Raw genomic sequence first — 19,391 nt, forward strand, 5'->3', positions numbered from 1 at the left:
CAGGACGGAGGCGAACACAGGTAGAATCGAACCCACCAACAAGTGCAGGTGGCGGGAAAGGGATTCCATTCGCCTGTCCACCGGGTCCTTAAACACCGGGGAGTCTTCTACAGGTACCACAGTAGATCTTTCAATCCGGGAAACAGTGTGATCCACCTTAGGTGACACTGTCCAACGATTGGAAACTGAGTCTGCAAAGGGGTAACGGCGATGAAATCGCTTGGGAACCACCAGCATGTGTTTAATGCGCCGCCATTGCTCATTCACAATATCGTGAAAATCCTCGGGACAAAGAAAAACCTGACCCGACTTCTGGGCTTTGCAGGAGCCGAAGACAACCTGCTTTCCTGATTGTGGGGGCTCATCATCCAATTGCAATATTTCCCTTAGTGAACGAATCAGTTCTTCCACCAGAGCGCGTTCCTGCGCTGCAGCTGAGGAGGACTCATCCTCCTCACCGTCTGACTGTGAGGACAAGGATCCCTCAGGGAGGGTGTTGTCCATGGCAACCACATCAGGCTCTCAATCAGAGGACTGAGAGGGCATCGGTCGTTTGTTGGTAGAAACTTGTTTCATCACAAGATCCACCTTTGAGGCCAGATTTTCTAAGGCTGCAGAAAGAGACACCAGAGATGGTGATCCAGGTGATCCGGATGGTCCAGATGCCCAAATAAACTCAGAGGGGAAGTTTTCACCTTGGGACTCCATTATTGCAGTAGAGAAAAAAATAAGTTCACTGCCCCTTTAAATTGCGATTGCGGTCAACACCACTATACCATGCTAAAGCTGGAGTCTCCCTTTAAGGTTTTAATGTGTCCTGACAGGAGCTAAGTGTGTCCGAGGAATGCCCAAAGGACTAAAAATCCCCTTACTGTACCAGCACCCTGAGAAGCAGCCACTCTGCAGTCAGTCTTCCAGCATGTGAAACGTCTGAGAGGAAGTAACCAAACATCACTAGAGGCCAAGCCCGCCTGTGTAGCCTAAAAGTTACAACAAAATGGTGCCAATAGAAAAGCATAGGAAGCAAAGGGAAAATGGCCACCACCCATACAGCGTGGCCTATGCCCATACTTAAAATGGCGGCAGAAAATGGCGCCAAACACTCAGGAAGCTAAGGGAAAATGGCCACTGCCCTTGCACAGATGCGGCCTATGCCCACACCTAAAATGGCGGCCGAAAACGGCGCCAAGTGCACAGGAACCCAGGGATGAGGCCACTGCGGGAATCCACCTAAGGGGACCCCCCAGGACAAGGTAATATCTTCAACACCCCCCCCAGGTGTTAGACACCGCTATAGCGCCCCCAGCAGGAGCAGGCCTGGGGGATCTTTCAGAGAGACACAGCCCTGTTATCCCCAGGAGTGGGCCCACATCTCCCCCACAAACATCTGCCCCAGGGACACGGGGGACGTTGCATCACTCACCATACCATGGACTGTGGGGCTCCACTCCAAAACAGCTCGCCTCCCACCCTGAGTGGGGGTGCTGCCAGCCAAGAGGGGTACGCTGCAACTCAGGGCGTTCCAGGTTGATGCGTCCTGGAGAAGCATCCGTTCGCTGGCTCATCCCCATCCACCGTGGCTCTGTCGTGGCGATGCCTGGTCGGGCCACAACCTGCTCACGCTGGCCAGGCTGGGAGACCATAAGGTTCTAGATTATCCAGTGTGAAACCCCAGCCCGGCTGTCGCTTGTAGTTCACCAGGGGGATTCACCTGACACTAGCTAGCGATAGTGAGTAAAGAGAAATAAACACACATTTTCTAAAAGAAAAGAAAAACTGAGACCGAAGTCCCAGCAGGGAACCTAGGTCCTACTCATAAACTAGGCAGCAAGAAACTAATTTTAGAGCACAGTGTGTCTGGGGTAATGTGAGGGACAGCCCCTATAGGCGCGTTGAGTGAAAACTTTTCACTGCATAGTCTACTCCTGGAGATGGCGCATTACCCATTAATGAAGAAGCATTGGGAGCTGCATCTGTCAGAGGACGTAAGAGAAATAAAAATTGGATATAAATAATAATTATATAAAACATTAATTTTAAACCCATACACTTTGTGGCACTAGGTTTTTCATCTTTAGGACCATGCATTTGTATGTGAAAATAATTTAAAGATCAATAAAGCTGCTTGAGAAGCTCATATTAAAGAGAAAGTAATATAAAGTGAACATAAGTTACATAACTTATTTTTATTGTAACTAAAAGGGAACAACCTCAACTTTTACTTTTTACAGTTGATCCCCAGGTAAAATTACATTTCTGTCCAACTGTACCATATATAATTCCTTCCTATTCTGTGCCCTGTGACCCATGCTAATCTGCGGTGTTCCTCAGAAAGTATCCATTAAAGTGTTACTAAACCCAAGTCTCCCACACAGAACACAGAAATGCAATAGTTTTAGTAAATATAAACTGCTAAATACCTTTTCTCATCAGCAGTTTTCATTCTCCTTTGACTGCCCTATATGACTGCAGAACCCCTAATCTTCTGTCTGGAAAGTGCTGATTGGTCCTGTGCTAATCACATGCATCACATGCACCCTCCCAAGAAAAAAAATTCTAGCAATATACATCAAACTGAGCATGTGCAGTTTGTCCCCAAGCCTCTGTACTATCAGGAGATCGATTGGGGACAGTGGAAGAAGGGGAGGATCAGAGACGACAGGATGCCTTTTTACACAATGTGTAGGATTAACCCCTTTGGTCCAACAGTGAGTATAACAAGCATGCTTTACTGCAAATACAGACTAATTTTACTGCTGTGGGTTTAGTAACACTTGAAATTTCACATTCAAACGCTTTCCATCTTTATTTCCTGTGCGCTGGACCTGATAACTTATCCTTTTGTATGTTCAACATTGTGATCAGTCCCCCTGCTACCACCATGGGTATTATATGTGCCAATTTAATTAGGTCATTGTGATCCTATCTGTAGTTGTCTATTAAAATTAGGGCCTCTTCCTGCCTGTCACTGCCAAGCTCTGCCCATCTCTGCCTAGGTCTGCCCAGCTTTTCACAGGCTATGGAGGGTGGAGGAAAGAGAAAATCATGACACCGCCTACAGAACCCTCTAACACCCAAATACCACAACTACAATTCCAAAGAATAATGGGATATGTAGTTCTATGTGATGCACATAGATAAATTTGCAGTGATGTGCGATACCACAGAGTATCCTCCCACTTTACATTGAAATCTGAGTCATTTAATTTGCCATTTTGTAATTAAAAAAAAAAAAAAAAAGATAATGATTGAAAAGAGGATGGGTAGAGGGAGGGTTGGGAGCCTGGTTATTGGTATCCCGTAGATTCGGTTTAAATTTTTCCTTTATGAGTATATACCCTCAGCTTCAAATTCTAAACAAGAGCTATCTTTTCAAAGCTTATGTGGGCTTCATAATGGGATACATGGTTTGATAGGAAAGAATGTAAACATTTGTGCATCCTTAAATAATACGGGCATTTAGAGCATTGTGCCATCTATAGCAGCTATAGATTGTTGTAAGATAACAACCATACAACAATCTCACATGACACACAACTTGGTTAAAAATGAGTCTACATTTATATTTTTGTGATTATAAGTGGAAATTATTTTATTGTAAAGTAGGAATTCATATAAGAAACCAAGGAGCTTGGGGTTAGGCTTGGTTGATATTAATGCAGAAATTAAGTATTTACTGTATATCCTGCACATATTACTATCAGTTATGACCCTTTAAGGCTTGTACACATGAATACTAAAACGTTGCATCCAGGAAGAATTTCTGAAGATATCCATGTACTTAGTAAAGCTAGTGGCTGTGAACTCATGCTGTGGCAAAAAACTTTACAATATTCATAATAAATTAGATTTTGTTGCACAACATTGTAAATGGAATATGTCTGCAAAAATGCAAGTATGAAAATATTGTCGGTATTTGACAGTGTTTTGCTTGGTCTAACCTTTCAGGTCAATTTCCATTTCATCAGTTAAGTTCTCTGGAAGGAAGGATCAATTAACATGTTTTAGATGTTTCTGTCAAATACTTAACAGTATCAGACAGATTGATCAACATGTAAAAATATCAGATTCTTTATAATAACAGATTAGATGGTTGCTACAAGTTTGTGCACGCTTCATTAGTAAATCCCACCGTGTAGAATCAAAATTAGGTTCAGATGTGACGAGACCATACATTTACAAAGATGATTTGGTCAAATAAACTTTTATGTCTAACTTAAGGTGGAAGTTCAGTCAAACACAAACTATTCTTAAATCTACTCCCACCCCCATTCTAAGCCTGTTTTATCTACATTTAAAGAAAAGATCTGTATACTTACCTATTTTGAGGGCAGTTTGATCCAGTCGCAAGATCTGGTCCCAGCGCTGGCTTCAGTGAAGAGGAGAGTTTGCTGACAATGACTGCAGAGCCTGGGTGTTGACGTCACCCATAGGCTTACTATGGGGCAGCCATTGTTGGCTTTCCTTCCTCTACACCGAAGCCGGCACTGGGACCTGATCATGTGACTGGCCTCAGAATAGGTAAGTATACAGATCTTTCCTTTCACAGGGTAGACAGAATAGGCGTACAGTGGGGGTGGGAGTATATTTAGGTATGGTTAGTGTTTGACCGAACTTCTACTTTAAATACTGTAAAAATAATATGACATTTACAAACTGAAATAATTCTGACAGTTATGTCAGTCCGGTGGTTGCAAGAAAAAACACTGCAATGCAAGCTTTTGCAAAGTTTCAACATATATAAAGCAAAGATAATATCTTTCAAAACTGTTTACTTAAACAATAAACTATATGTTACAGCTCAGAAATGACAATATGCAACTAGCCTTCTAAAATCATTCAAGAATAACTTTGCAACAGCTTTTTAGAAGTGAAAAAAATGTATATGGTTAAGTTATAATCTTACAAATGTGCCAAGCAAAACCTGTAGGTATATTTGCACATGGAAAATGCAATCTAACCTTTAATGCCTCCATGCCAGCCTGGATAACTGGAGCAAAGACCGTTTCACTCTCGTTTGTCTCTGCAAACATTTCTGGGATCTGTCCAAGCAAGCTGTAAGACAGGACAAGATTGGTGATTTTAAAGGCCAGTAACTCAAAGAACATTATATAAGTACACATCTTATTCTGAAAATGCTGGCTCCCTTACTAGATAAAGAAGACAGTCTGTGCTTCGACTTACTATAACTACTCCAAACTAAATTAATGTCAGTTTTTGGTGGACCAACCCTTCAAATGCTTACTGTTTTTTTGATAATCGGGCAGAAATACCATTAATGAGCAACCAATTAAAAGAGAAGTATGTGTATTAAAAAAAAAAACATTTATACTCACCTAGGTGGATGCAGCATTGATCCAATGCTGCATCTGTACCCTCTAAAACCCAGAGCTGAACAATCAAAGACCACTAATTGCTCAGTTCTCGGTCTTCACTGAGCAGAGAGCGGACACTGTCAGTCAGCGGCTGACTGCTCTGTCTCTCCAGCGTTCACTGAAACGCTGGGTTGTCAAGTGGGTGGGAGCGGCTGGCTTAGGCTCTCTCTTAGGCCCTCTTAAGCAGCGCACTGAAAGGCCGAGCAGATGCCAGCCAGGCATCTGGGTGGATCCCAACATTAAATTCAGGATCTCTGATGGGCGTGGACCAGTGCATGATGGAGCAGGACACAAGTGTGGAGAGCCCCGTCCACAATTCATCCTGTTTTCGATATCCTGATCAATTATTCTACATGTAATACCTCTCAATTACAACCTGTGGGGTTCCCTCACCCTGCTTGCCATGTCTCCACCTCGCAAGGCAATAGATACTAATGCAAAACTCAACAGATTTCAAAGGCAGGAGAAGACTTCGATGAGGGAAGATGGTGGCGCTCTTTTTTCTGACTCGGAACAGCACGCGGCTGATACTGCTAAGGTCCTCAAAGCTATCTCCACCTGCCAGATTACGCTGACTACCAAGATCGAGGAGGTGAAGATAGACATTTCCCTTATCTGCCAGGATTTCCACAAGTTGAGGGTCCAGTGACTGAGGCTGAGACTCGCATTAGGCAGAGGATACCCTGCACCATTTGCAGCACTCCTCTAAACACATGTAGCGTTAACTACAGCAACGTTTCGCATAAAAAAGACGACTTGGAGAATCGCCTCTGCCGCTGCAATCTCTGGTTTATTGGCCTGCCAGAGAGCGTGGAGGGCCCCTACCCAGCAACCTTCCTGGAAACTCTCTTTATTACCACCTTTGGGAGAAAAACCTTCTTCACCACATTTGTTGTGGACGAGCCCATCGTATGCCTGCCTGCCCGCCACCTCAAGGGGCCCCTCCTGGTATTTTCATCACCAAGTTCATAAATTACAGGGACCGAGACACAATCCTTCATCTTATAAGGCTGAAGGGCAACATCCCCTTCCAGAACACAAGAGTGGCGGTTTTCCTGGACTTTTCGCTAGAGGTCCAGTGTCAGCGGTCTTGCTTCCAAGATGTCAAGCGCCGACTTCGCGTCCAGCACCTTACCTATGTCATGCTCTACCTCGTGCGTCTCCACATGGTATGAAATGACCACATCCACTTCTTTGAGGCTCTGGAATCAGCTTCAGCCTGGTTGGCCCAACGTGCAGCACCTGATGCTGACCCAGCATGGGGTTGTTGTGAGTACTTTCTTCCCCTGCTCGGTACCCCTGGTTCTCCCCCTGCTGTTATTCCTATTGTCTTATGTATTACCCCTGTTCCCCTACTGCTCACCTGTCTTCGGAGCCCTTTTCACCATGTGCTGCTATGTGAGTTGGGGACGGAAAGGGGGCAACCCTCCTTGATAGCCTTACTGTACGTTTACTGCCAGCAATGGTTCCTGAAGTCCCATCATAACTGTTATTTTCCCCTCCTTTTCTGAACGCTCGAATCCTGGATGACTTATTTGCGTTACTTCAGCCCAGCTTCCCTTTACCACCTGCACCATGGACTCTGTATTTGCCGTATCGCCCCCACAGGCACACTGTTGTGGGCAATCCTTTTACCGTGGACTTCCTCTCCTGTACTCAACTCGACTTGAGCAGCACTATTATACAGTGACCTACTACCCTCAGCGAGTGGTTGCCACCCTAGGATCACTCTCCATGATGGGGGTTGTTTTTTTTGCTGGTTACTATCATGACTTTTTTTTCTATTGTTTTTTATTTTCTGTTTTTTAGTTTGTTTTATGGAAAACATGCTCCCACCCGGATTTGGGTGGTGTGGAGCTGGGAGGGAGGGTTTGTTCTGTTATTTATTGACATACTTCCCTGATTACTGCCTATACAGTGTTGTATTTCTACTTACCTCACATATTAATTTTACATGAGTCTGCTGCCTTATGTCTGTGCCCCTGGTGGGACTGCTCTGCTGCCTCGAGGGCCACCAAGACTCCAATACTCTCGACTAAATTTTTCATGGCCCCCCTGAAGTTTCTTACATGGAATGTTCAAGACCTGCTAAATAAGTTAAACGCTCTGCAGTCCCTGCTTATCTTAAGTCAGGTATTTCTCCAGAACCTAGACTGGCTCTATGACGTCAACTGACAGCAGACTTTAGCCCGCTGTCGGCTAAATCTGGGTCACCAGTGTACAGGACTAAGTGCACTCCTGTGACCTAAAGGAGAACTATGGCCAAAAGAGCTTTGGTCCTACTTCTTCTTTAAATCTTATTATTAGCAAGCTGTAGTCATACTAATATATGATCATCTGTTGCTAAGGGAAACCAAATATTGCAAATTGGATTTTGCCTGAGAATGAGTGTACATTTGAATGTGCAGTTTTGTTTTATCTAGAACTTAGTGTTGCTGACAAAACAAACTCTTACTCCTTCTAAAGTACAGCAAATGCTCAGTGAGGGGTTTTTCATGAACTACAACCAGGTTTGGCAACTGATACATAATTTGCAGCAACATTTATTAACAAGGTCAACCTTGGAGGCAGGCAAATTGGCTGTGACCCTAGGATACCACAACTTCCAGTGTTGTTGCTCTGATTGAGTACATGGCCATTCAATCCTACACACACACACAGAATGCTTTAAAAGCATAAAGCATGCTAACTGGCTACTGTCTCTAACCCACTGCTTCTCAACCTTTTTTCGTGCAAGGCACCCTTTAAAATTCTGCACGCAATTCTGCATTCTCAAGGCACCTCATTCCAAAAACCTAAACTAATACTTATTAGATAATGCAGCAACATCCACTTACAAAGGACATCCAACATTAGAGGTGAATCATTCATATAATACACCTTTGCAAACTGGTACTGACTAGAATTACGGTGTTTCAGTTTTTCAGTTAATGTGACCTCAGCGCTGAAGGAGAGGGGTAAACAATGATGCTGTGTATGCGCCCTATGTCCCCCTTATTAATCAGTGATGTCATTAGTTGTTAGGATGCTGGCAGCTAGAAGGTTGTAATAGTGCACAAAGAAAACGTGGCTTTGTTTAGCTAAAAGGCAGGCTTCGTCCACCCTATGACTTGTATATAATTTGTTGGAAATTTTTAGGCATTTTGTCAAGGCACCACTGCAGAAACCTGACAACACCCTGGTTGAAAAAGGCTGATCTAACGGAGTTCCATCAGCTGCTCAATGAAATAATGGGGATCTGACGTTCCCTGTCAGCACTGGGAAGAGTGACCAACTTTGAAAAATGCTACATGCATTGCTGGTAGTGGACCGCCCTGTACACTGTACAGGAATATAGTGATCCGTGTTGCTTTAACCCACTTAAAGAGGAACTGCAGTCAAGGTAGCCCAATCAAAATAAAAACATCAGTATGCAAATTAATCATTGTACATCATAATTTGTAAATAGCTGAGAATGTCAGCTTACTTTTTCTGGGTCCAAGAGCTTTTTTTAATATCTCGCTTTCAGGTTTTATGAGCGGCCATTTCTAGTGAGGGCAAATGAAGCCCAAGTCTCCCTCTTCCTGGAATAATGCTGACTGCTCCGCCTCGCCAGCCTAGTAATTCTCGCACATTCGCAGTAATGGGCCCCCTGGCCACGCATGAGCAGTAGAAAAGCCATGTCTGTTCCGACATGGACAGGTTACTATAGCAGTGGTGGCAAACTTCGGCTGTGGCTGCTATAGTAACATCTATAGGAAGGCCTGTAAGTGCATGCGCATGAAGGGCTCGGCTCAGCCACACCTGCACAACAAAGACAGAGCTTCCAGGCCTTCGTTATCGCCGCAGCTGCTAGAACAACTTCACACGGCACATGCAAGGTATGGGACAATTTATATTAGCCACCAAAACAAAAAAATTATATTATTACCCAAAATATATACAATGAATATCGTAGATAAAATAATAATTATAAAGTATATTATATAAAAAAGGAATATATTATATGCGGTCTCCTCCTATCTCCGCCCACATTCAGCCCCCTCCAACCCTGCAGCCACCCTCGGCTTTCCTGTCACTCCCCCCAGCCGTGCTCCACTCTCCACACCCCCTCCCCTGTCAGCAAACTCTCACGAGAGTGAGAAGAAAAAATAAAAAAAGAGCACTGCTGGAAGATCTGATGTTTATCTCCCGGGAATCAGTGCAAATGCAAGAAATGATATCACTAGCCCAGTCATTTTACAGGCAGGGAAAGAGAAAGTAAAGAAAAACAGGAATTTACTTCCACCAAATTACATTTTTTATTCTCAATGATTGCACAGCAAGGGCCGAAGGCTTCATTAAATGAAAGAAGAAAAAAAATGACTGAAGGTCTGCTTTAACAACGTAGATGACAAAGTTCATCGCAGAGATCAGTACATGATGTTCTTCTTTATTTAGAAAATTGGTCTGAGTCCTTCTGCTCATCTGACATCAGCCTTCCATACTCTAGAAATTTAAACTAAACCTATTTTCTTGACAGGAAAAGGCCGACAGGGCTTTGCTAATCATGATTTTGGTTACATACTGTATTGGTACACATTCATACTAGTAAATTAATCCACTATGTAGCTTACAATAAAATAATACATTACTTGTTTATGACTGATCTGGATTCATTAAAATTGACAAGGAATCCATCCAGCAGAGGCAGAAAGACCTCTGCCATGTCTGTCACCACCATCATTTGAGGCTGGGCAAGGTTAGCATTGACATTGTAGAAATGCAGAACCTTATCATACGTGACAAATCCCACACGGATAGCTGACGACTCTGCATTTACCTCTCTGCAAGAAAAACAAACATTACCATTAAAAGAAACCTACAAGAAACTTTTCATAAATGTATTAATATTATTAAAACGTAATAAAAAAAAAAGAAAAAAAAAAAGATATGAAAATAAAAGTATAGTATTAAAGACTTTCTTGAGATCACAATGTCTTTTCTGGACATACACAATATTAAAGGCATAATATTGCATGTTGGAGCAATTATACATCACTACAGGTCAAAAATTAGAAATATATTTCATTCTTAAATGAAGTGTCATTGCTTATCAGTTATATATTTTGTAAGTCTTTTGACGTCTCATCAAAAATGTATTCAAACTTTAGAAAAAACAATTTTAGACAACATTCCAAAAACAGAACATAGATGTCAATGCCTGACTCTGGGAAAAGTGAAAGTGCAAGTGTAGCCCCACAGCAAGGGTTCGTCTATGTGTGTCAAGTCCTAGTCTATGTCTAGGGGACAATAAAAGCATTTTTACTTACCTGATGCTCCATTCCCTTGACAATCAACACTCCCCTACACTCAAACAGTGGACTTTCTCAGTGTCTTTAATTTCAAAGCAGGGCTATAGTCACTGCATTGGTCTTATTATTATTATTATAATACAGGATTTATATAGCGACAACAGTTTGCGCAGCACTTTACAATATGAGGGAAGACAATACAGTTACAATACAATTCAATACAGGAGGAATTGGACGGTACTGCTTGTTAGAGCTTACAATCTAGAAGGGAGGGTCAAGTGAAACAAAAGGCAATAACTGTGGGGAATGAGCTGATGGAGAAAATGGAAGAATAGTTGTTAGGTGTGGGTAAGATAGGCTTCTCTGAAGAGGGGTGTTTTCAGGGATCGTCTAAAAGCTAATAGAGTAGGAGATAATCGGAGCAGATTGGGGTAAGGAGTTTCATAGGATTAGAGAGGCTCTGAAAAAGTCCTTGAGCCGAGTATGGGGGGAGGTGACGCGGGAGCTAAAGAGCAGGAGGTTTTGAGACGAACGAAGAGAGCGATTAGGTTGATATTTTATGACTAGGTTAGTGATGTAGCTGGGAGCTAAACTGTGGATGGCTTTGTAAGATGTTGTTAGTATTTTGAATTTAATTCGTTGGGTGAGCGGAAGCCAGTGGAGGGTTTGACAGAGAGGAGTAGCGGACACTGAGTGATTGGTAAGGTGGATGAGTCTGGCAGCAGCATTTATAATGGATTGAAGGGGGGATAGCCTATGTAGAGGTGAGCCAATGAGAAGGAATTGCAGTAGTCGAGGTGCAAGATGACCAGGGAGTGAACTAGGAGCTTTGTTGTGTCATTGGTTAGAAAGGGTCGTATTTTGGAGATGTTGCGGAGGTTGAGGCGGCAAGATTTGGACAGTGATTGGATGTTGGGCTTGAAGGAGAGTTTAGAGTCCAGGACAACACCTAGGACCTTGGCATGCGGGGATGGGCTGATAGTTGTGCCATCGATATTGACAGAGAGATCGGGGGAAGGGGCACGTGGTGGAGGAAAAATTATACGTTCGGTTTTGGATAGATTGAGTTTGAGGAAGTGGTATGACATCTGCTAGTAAATTAGTGATACGTGAGGGAGTGAACTGAGGGGTGGATAAATAGATTTGGGTATCATCAGCGTAGAGATGGTATTGGAAGCCGTGGGAGGCTATCAGCTGACCCAGAGAGAAGGGGTAGATAGATTGAAAACAGGAGAGGTCCAAGAACAGAACCTTGGGGGACCCCAACAGAGAAAGAAAGAGGAGAGGAGGAAGCAGAATTTTAAGTAACGCTTAAGGTGCAGTTGGATAAGTAGGAAGAGAACCAGTGAAGAGTACAGTCACGGAGACCAAAGGCATGGAGTTTTTTGAGGAGGAGGGGGTGGTCAACCGTATCAAAAGCAGCAGAATGGTCCAGGAGTAGGAGTACAGAATAGTTTCCATTGATTTTGGCCGTTAGTAGATCGTTTGTTAGTTTTAGGAGAGCAGTTTCTGTGGAGTGTTGAGGCTGAAATCCAGACTGAATCCATACGTTCAAGGGGTTTGGTTAAAAAGGGGAGCAAGGAAATAGGGCGTAGGTTGTTAAGATTGGTTGGATCCAGTGAGGGATTTTAAGTATGGGGCTGACTAGTGCATGTTTTAGAGAGTTGGGGAAGATGCCAGAAGAGAGGGAGAGATTGAAGATGTGGGTTAGAGAGTGTAGAATAGGACCAGAGGGTGAATATAGCATTTGCGAGGGAACAGGATCCAGAGGGCAGGTGGTTAAGTGGATGTTAGCAAATAGTTTAGCAACCTCATCTATAGTAGTGGGGTTGAATGAGGGAAGTAGTGATTGCACCTTTGGGCATGAAGCGTAAAGCATGGAAGGTATCTGAACAGCAGTGATCTGTTTGAAGTGGTTGGCAATCTCCTGGGCAGTAAGTGAGTCAGTGGGTGGAGGCAGTGGAGGACGAAGTAGAGAATTAAAGGTAGCGAAGGCGGGATGACAAGTTGTTAATGAAAGTGATAAAAAATGTCTGCTTGGCAGTGTGGAGACTGGAATTGTATTTTTGGAGAGCAGATTTTTATTGGTTGAAATCTTTCTGAGACCTAGTCTTACGCCATAGGCGCTCAAGAGCAAGGCTATGCTTTTTCAGACTTCTAGTGTTATCTGTTTGCCAAGGTTGAAGGGTCGGGGCCTGATTCGATGTGTAGTGATGGGGGCCAGTGTGTCCAGGGAGGCTAAAAGTGGAGCGTTGTAGACAAAAGTGGCTAGGTTGGTGCAGGACAGGGGTGCGATTTTGTCATAGAGGTGGTCGGTAGCAGAGTAGAGAAGAGAAGGGTTGAGATGGCGTAGGTTTCTACGGGTAACTGTAAGGCAGTTGGAGGGAGAGGAGGTGGAGGAGAGGGAGAGAGTGAAACTAATAAGGTAGTGATCAGAGAGAGGGAAAGGATAGTTTGAAAGGTTGTACGGAGTGCATAGGTGGGAGAAAACAAGGTCAAGGATATTGCTTTCAGAGTGAGTAGACGCATGTATCCATTGCATCAGATCAAAGGAGGAGGTTAGACTGAGAAGTTTGGAAGTGGCAGGAGTGTTAATATTATTAGGGATGTTGAAGTCACCGAGAATGATTGTGGGGATTTCGGAAGAGAGAAAGTAGGGTAGCCAGGCAGAGAAGTTGTCAAGAAAAGTCGATACTAGTCCAGGGGGCGGTAGATCACAGCTATCCTTAGAGAAACAGGAGAGAAAAGACGAATGCGGTGTGCCTCAAATGAGGAAAGTGACAGAGAGGAAGGTGCGTGAAGTACCTGAAAGCTGCTATGTGGGACTAGAAGGATCTCGACACCCCCTCCCTTGCGTCTACTAACTTAATAAAATCAGGGACATCAAACCCTGGAGCAAAGGGTTAAAGAGGGTGCGTGCACCTGTATTGCAGCAATAAGGGAACCTGCAGGAGAGGAGGATCCAGTAAGTAAAACCAGGTCCCCTAGTTATAAAGAATCAGTTAACCCTTGCAATGCAAGCACGGCCCCACTGACTGAAAGGGAGGACTTTTACTTTTCCCAGATTTCAGCTTTAAGAACAATAAACTGCTTCAGGATGTTTGTAAAGATTTGTGCTTGAGATAACAGAGATAGTTAAAAGCCGAAAAAAAAAAAAAAAGAAAACAGCATCATGATAACAATACAAAAACAATGCTCAACCAAAAAAAACTCTGCCTTTTGTCCTAATTAGAAACAGAAAAAACACAACATACAACATTACATTTTTTTGTATTATTAAGGATGTGTGCAGACTGACCTTCTGACTTCCTATAGGTAGGAATATGTCATTGTAGGTCATCTTTCTACACCTAGTATAGCGCTTTTGTAAAAAAAACTAGTAGGGCCTCTAGAAAGGGAAAGTTGTAGCATTGCAGTTTTGGTACATTCATGTACCCTAGTGTTTCACCTTCAGTAAGGACCTGTGTTGATAGGCTTTTGTTCACTTCAAATGGGGTTTCCATTCCCAGACAAGTCCCTGGGAATGAAAAAACCTGCTTGAAGGAAGTAAAATGCAAGTCAGAAGGAGGTCATCTGTAGCTAAAAAACACCTGTAAAAATTTGAATGATCCCAGAAACATCCTAAATTGATATCAAAATGTCGCCATTAACCAAAGCCCAGAGACTGTCAACACAGGTCCTAAGTATGGTGTTGGTAAGAAAGCCGAGCTGAGCAAGGTAACTGACAATAATGAATTATTGTTAGTGTTGGTTTACTAAAGGCAAATAGACACTTTTCCTTTGCAAGGGACTTTTTTCCAGAACCTAGTGCATAAGGTGAAGCTCTGCCGACTTCCATCATCTCGTCATATGCAAGCAAAAATGCATTTTTTTTTATTTTCCTTGCACATTATTAGGTATTCTTTGCAAAGTGAAACTTTACCACGTTCACAAAGTTCTGGTGCAAATTCCCTTGCATAATGCAAGCTGCCTTGCAAAACAAACAACCTATTAGTAAAATCAATCCCTATTTTTGTATTGAAAATACAGCAGGGCACATTCATACAATGACCAATGAGTCTTCTTTTTCAATGACTACTAGACCCAAAATAATCTGTAGGGGTCTCTATTTTCCGTTCTATTCAAGAAACTGGATTCAAAATTCTAACGTGCTGGTACAAGGTCCCAGCGTCTATTCAAACATTTTCCATCAAATATCTCCCAACTGCTGGCAATGTCACATTTAGGAAGGTACATACCTTCGCATATTTTGGAGTTGCCCAATTCTGTGGCCTTTTGGGGCTAAGGTGAGGGATCTGGTGTACAAACTTACTGATGTACAGTTAGGAGAAGATCCAGTGACTTATATGCTCCATCTGGCCCCATGTGTTCCAAGAGGTATAGGTGTGTGCTCCTTTGTACTGGTAGCAGACTAACCCACCCCCTGTGCGCTTATTGTTATGCAATTCCGAAAGATACAGGATGGAAGACATACTTGCCTCGCCAACAGTAAGGAGGAACAATTCTGCAAAACATGGTCTTATTGAACAGATTACACCTTCTCCTCCAGTTACACTGTAGACCTTAAAAGCTAATCCATGCTGGCACTTGCTTCTTAACTGTACTATACCAGCGGCCAGGGCCATTTAGAAATGTAGTCATAGTCCTCTGAGGGGCTTTCTACACCCTTCTATCACCTCAATCTCTAAAGGTTCTCCAAGCAGTTTTTGGAGGGTAATCCTACCCCTATTTTTTTCTTTTTTTCCTCTGTGTTTCATAGTGATGCCGACTCATTACCACGGATGCCTGGATTGTGACAGATGTATCCTTCACCTCTACGATGACTAGCCCCTTCCAACTTTTCAGAACCAGGGGAGGTAACCCTCTGCTTGTCACTGGTATTATTATTATTATAATTTTTTTTATATATACGGGTTATTTTGTCATGTCTATGTGAAATCTTCTTGAGCTTATTTGGTGTCCACTCCTGTCATGATTTTTCTTGACTTTCACTGTTCTACTTTACAAGGTATATGGTCCCTTTTTTTCTGTAGGCATAACATCTAAAAAAATCTGTTGGGTGGGAGTGGGGGTGGGGGGTAAACAAAAGTGTAATGTGCTCTGCTTTGACCTATTTCATGATTTCATAATTTTTTCCTTTATGTTTTTCTGTCTGCACAAAAATGACAAATCAGCCATCCAGTGTGCTTAACTAATATGCTTTATGCTTTTATGCTTTTAAACCGTATTTTAAACCGTATTAGGGTCAATGGCCATAATATACTAGATATTATAGTATATATATATATATATATATATATATATATAGTAACTGCAGCACTAAATCATGTCTTAGATTCCTAGTAGGTGCCTGTGTTTTGGTATGACTGTGGTATCAGACTGCAAATTCTCGGAGAAACAGACTATTATTTTAATGCAGGATTTATATAGTGCCAACAGTTTGCACAGCGTTTTACATTATAAAGGGAGAAAGTACAGTTGCAATACAATAAGATACAAGAGGGTTAAGAGCAGGGCCATCTTACCGAATGGGCATGCTGGGCAGTTGCCCAGGGGCCCCACCTGCCCAGTGACCCAGCCAAGCATTAGTCCCAATTCCCATGTGCTTCCCACCACCAAACTTAGTAGGTGGCAAGCGCCTGTCGGCCCTGCGCTGCTGTCAGGCCACTTGGACCATGGAGTGGGAGCCCACAACTGCAGGGATGTCTGGGAACAGGCACACACAGGACAGTCAAGTCTGACTCCTGTTCGTGTGTGTGTTCACCGGACCCAGCCGCCAAACTGTCATTAGCCTGGCACTGCTGTACCAATAAATATCGCCTTATCGATAATTTGCATTTTTATTCTCATGGGTGATTGTGTAGGCAGGGCCCCAGTGCACTGCATTGCCTGGGGACCTTTAATGCTCTTAAGATGGCACTGGTTAAGAGGGCCCTGCTCATAAGACTTATGTGAATGGTTGAATGTTTTGTGTTAACATCTCCTAAACATGTTGGCACTATAAAAGTGAATAAATTAAATACATAAAAATAGTTTTTTCCACAAAAAAAAAAAACACTGACTGTACTGCTCAGTAGGTCTGGACGGTTGTAATGAGTACACTATATGTTAGAATCTGGGTGGTTGAGGACAAGGTTAAGGAGGGTGCACGCATCACCCATCTATATTCTGACATCCAAAAGGTCCCTACATCCAACTGCAAAAGAATATGTTTCCCTTCCTCTGGTTTACATACTCCATAACCAAAAGCCCCACTGTTCACTGTTTGTTCATCCTTACTAAATGAATGGACAAGCCAAAGTTCTGTCCTATCAACAAGATTAGAAAAAGACAAGAGAGAATAAAACCAAATTTCCTTTTTGAGTCATATCGTAATTTTTCAAGATTCTGAAGGCACATGTATAAACGTGATATGTTGGTGGTTTTCCAGTAAAAACTTGAAGCATGCCCAAGACATGTTTCAGTATTCATAGCAGAGAGCCATTATCTCATGTTGTTCTTTCGCTCCAACTAAGCAGGGCAGTAATTGCATTTCTCCTATGGGAGATGTCAAGGGGTTTTCTGAAGTGAGGTCATGACTTACCCAACATCTTTCCAGAACTGAGATCCTTTCATGTAGAAACCTAATGGCTACATTCTGCTTTGTCTAGGCTTGTAACATTTACATAGGTTACAAAATATTCCTCACTTATTAACCACAACATATTTCAGGCATCCTTATTTTAAGAAATGTATGTTTAGTTTTGACATTCTATAAGTGAACTGCGCACAAGAATTTGGTGTGGCAACCCAGAAGAAGTAATCATTTTTTACACACTAGTAACAAGACCATAAATCATTCTCGTGTTGCTTTTACAGGATTTGGCGTATATTCCTTCACTCTATATATTTGGAAAAGCAAAGTGAATATTTATTCTTGCAGTGTTAAGAAGTGGGCAGAGGGTGGCAGTAGAGTTGTCTAAAAACACCCAAAGGCAGACAATATTTGAATCATACAGTACATACATTAAAACTTTGAGGATATGCAGAGTTGCAAAGAAGTTCTATGCTACCCATTTGTGTCTTTGTTATGACATCAAACATTTCCCTAGATACGCACATATGTTTCAAGAAAAGTAATAAATGTCCATGCAGAGTTAAGAGAAAATAAATATACCAAACTATCTACCTAATGGCTGTCATCTGAAAATAACCAAGGAAAAAATTTGCTTAGGAAATTCATAAATAATTAGCTGGGTATAAGCATTTTGCTGGTCATATAGAAAGATTAACTTTACCATCTGAACTAAAGGATGGCTAGCCTAGCTACTAAGAGACTACACTTTCCAGTAGCATTTTTAGGGTGTGAGTAGCCACAGCAGCACCAGTTAAAGAGTGTAATAGGGAGAGGGAACATCAAGTTGCAGAAATATGCTAATATAGGAATAAATCTAAGGCCACGTCCTATTTCCCTGCAGATCTGGTCACTATGTGGCTGCTGCACTTGCCTGCCTCATTACTAGAAAAGTGACATAAGTGGAATTAATGCAGAGCTTCCTGACAGCTGCCATGAGTAACCAGGATGGGACACAACGTACAGCAAGCCAAAAAAATAAAAATAAAGAAATTACTACAGTGCTAATAACCTAACCCAGGCGGTCCCTGGGTTACAGACTACCGTAGATAGGTTCTGTAGGTTTGTTCCTAAGTTGAATTTGTATGTAAGTTGGAACAGATACATTTTTTAGGTGTAGCTCCACATTAATATATTTATAAATGTATAAATGTATTTATAAAGCCATTTCTTAAAGATATCCATAAAAAGTGTAGTTTAAAGTTTGCCACAAGCCACCTGGGAGACACACCAAACATGTGGAAGAAGGTGCTCTGGTCAGATGAAACCAAAATCAAACTTTTTGGCAACAATGCAAAACGTTATGTTTGGCATAAAAGCAACACAGCTCATCACCCTGAACACACCATCCCCACTGTCAAACATGGTGGTGGCAGCATCATGGTTTGGGCCTGCTTTTCTTCAGCAGGGACAGGGAAGATGGTTAAAATTGATGGGAAGATGGATGGAGCCAAATACAGGACCATTCTGGAAGAAAACTTGATGGAGTCTGCAAAAGACCTGAGATTGGGACGGAGATTTGTCTTCCAACAAGACAATGATCGAAAATATAAAGCAAAATCTACAATGGAATGGTTCACAAATAAACATATCCAGGTGTTAGAATGGCCAAGTCAAAGTCCAGACCTGAATCCAATCGAGAATCTGTGGAAAGAACTGAAAACTGCTGTTCACAAACGCTCTCCATCCAACCTCACTGAGCTTGAGCTGTTTTGCAAGAAGGAATGGGCAAAAATTTCAGTCTCTCGATGTGAAAAACTGATAGAGACATACCCCAAGTGACTTACAGCTGTAATCGCAGCAAAAGGTGGCGCTACAAAGTATTAACTTAAGGGGGCTGAATAATTTTGCACGCCCAATTTTTCAGTTTTTTATTTGTTAAAAAAGTTTGAAATATCCAATAAATTTCGTTCCACTTCATGATTGTGTCCCACTTGTTGTTGACTCTTTACAAAAAAATTACAGTTTTATATCTTTATGTTTGAAGCCTGAAATGTGGCAAAAGGTCGCAAAGCTCAAGGGGGCCGAATACTTTCGCAAGGCACTGTAACTCTTACAGGAGTGAATTTCCCTTACTAGGGGAAGATTTTCTCTCACTTCCTGTTGTCTCCCTCCGTTTGTAAGTAGGAT

The 19,391-nt window shown here is 42.4% G+C and overlaps 1 protein-coding gene across 3 annotated transcripts in view; it reads right to left on the bottom strand.

Moving 5' to 3' along the window:
- SEC24D (SEC24 homolog D, COPII coat complex component) overlaps positions 1 to 19,391 on the bottom strand; it is a 181,486-nt gene that overhangs the window by 34,911 nt on the left and 127,184 nt on the right. For all 3 annotated transcript variants that reach the window (XM_082243002.1, XM_082243001.1, XM_082243000.1), the window contains exons 12-13: positions 9,989 to 10,180; positions 4,962 to 5,055 (exon numbers count right to left, since the gene is read on the bottom strand). In XM_082243002.1, the coding sequence (XP_082099128.1) occupies positions 4,962 to 5,055; positions 9,989 to 10,180 (286 nt within the window). The remainder of the gene's footprint in view (positions 1 to 4,961; positions 5,056 to 9,988; positions 10,181 to 19,391) is intronic.

The sequence above is a fragment of the Pelophylax lessonae genome, assembly GCF_965119305.1.
Source record: "Pelophylax lessonae genome assembly, chromosome: 1".
Lineage (NCBI taxonomy): Eukaryota > Metazoa > Chordata > Amphibia > Anura > Ranidae > Pelophylax > Pelophylax lessonae.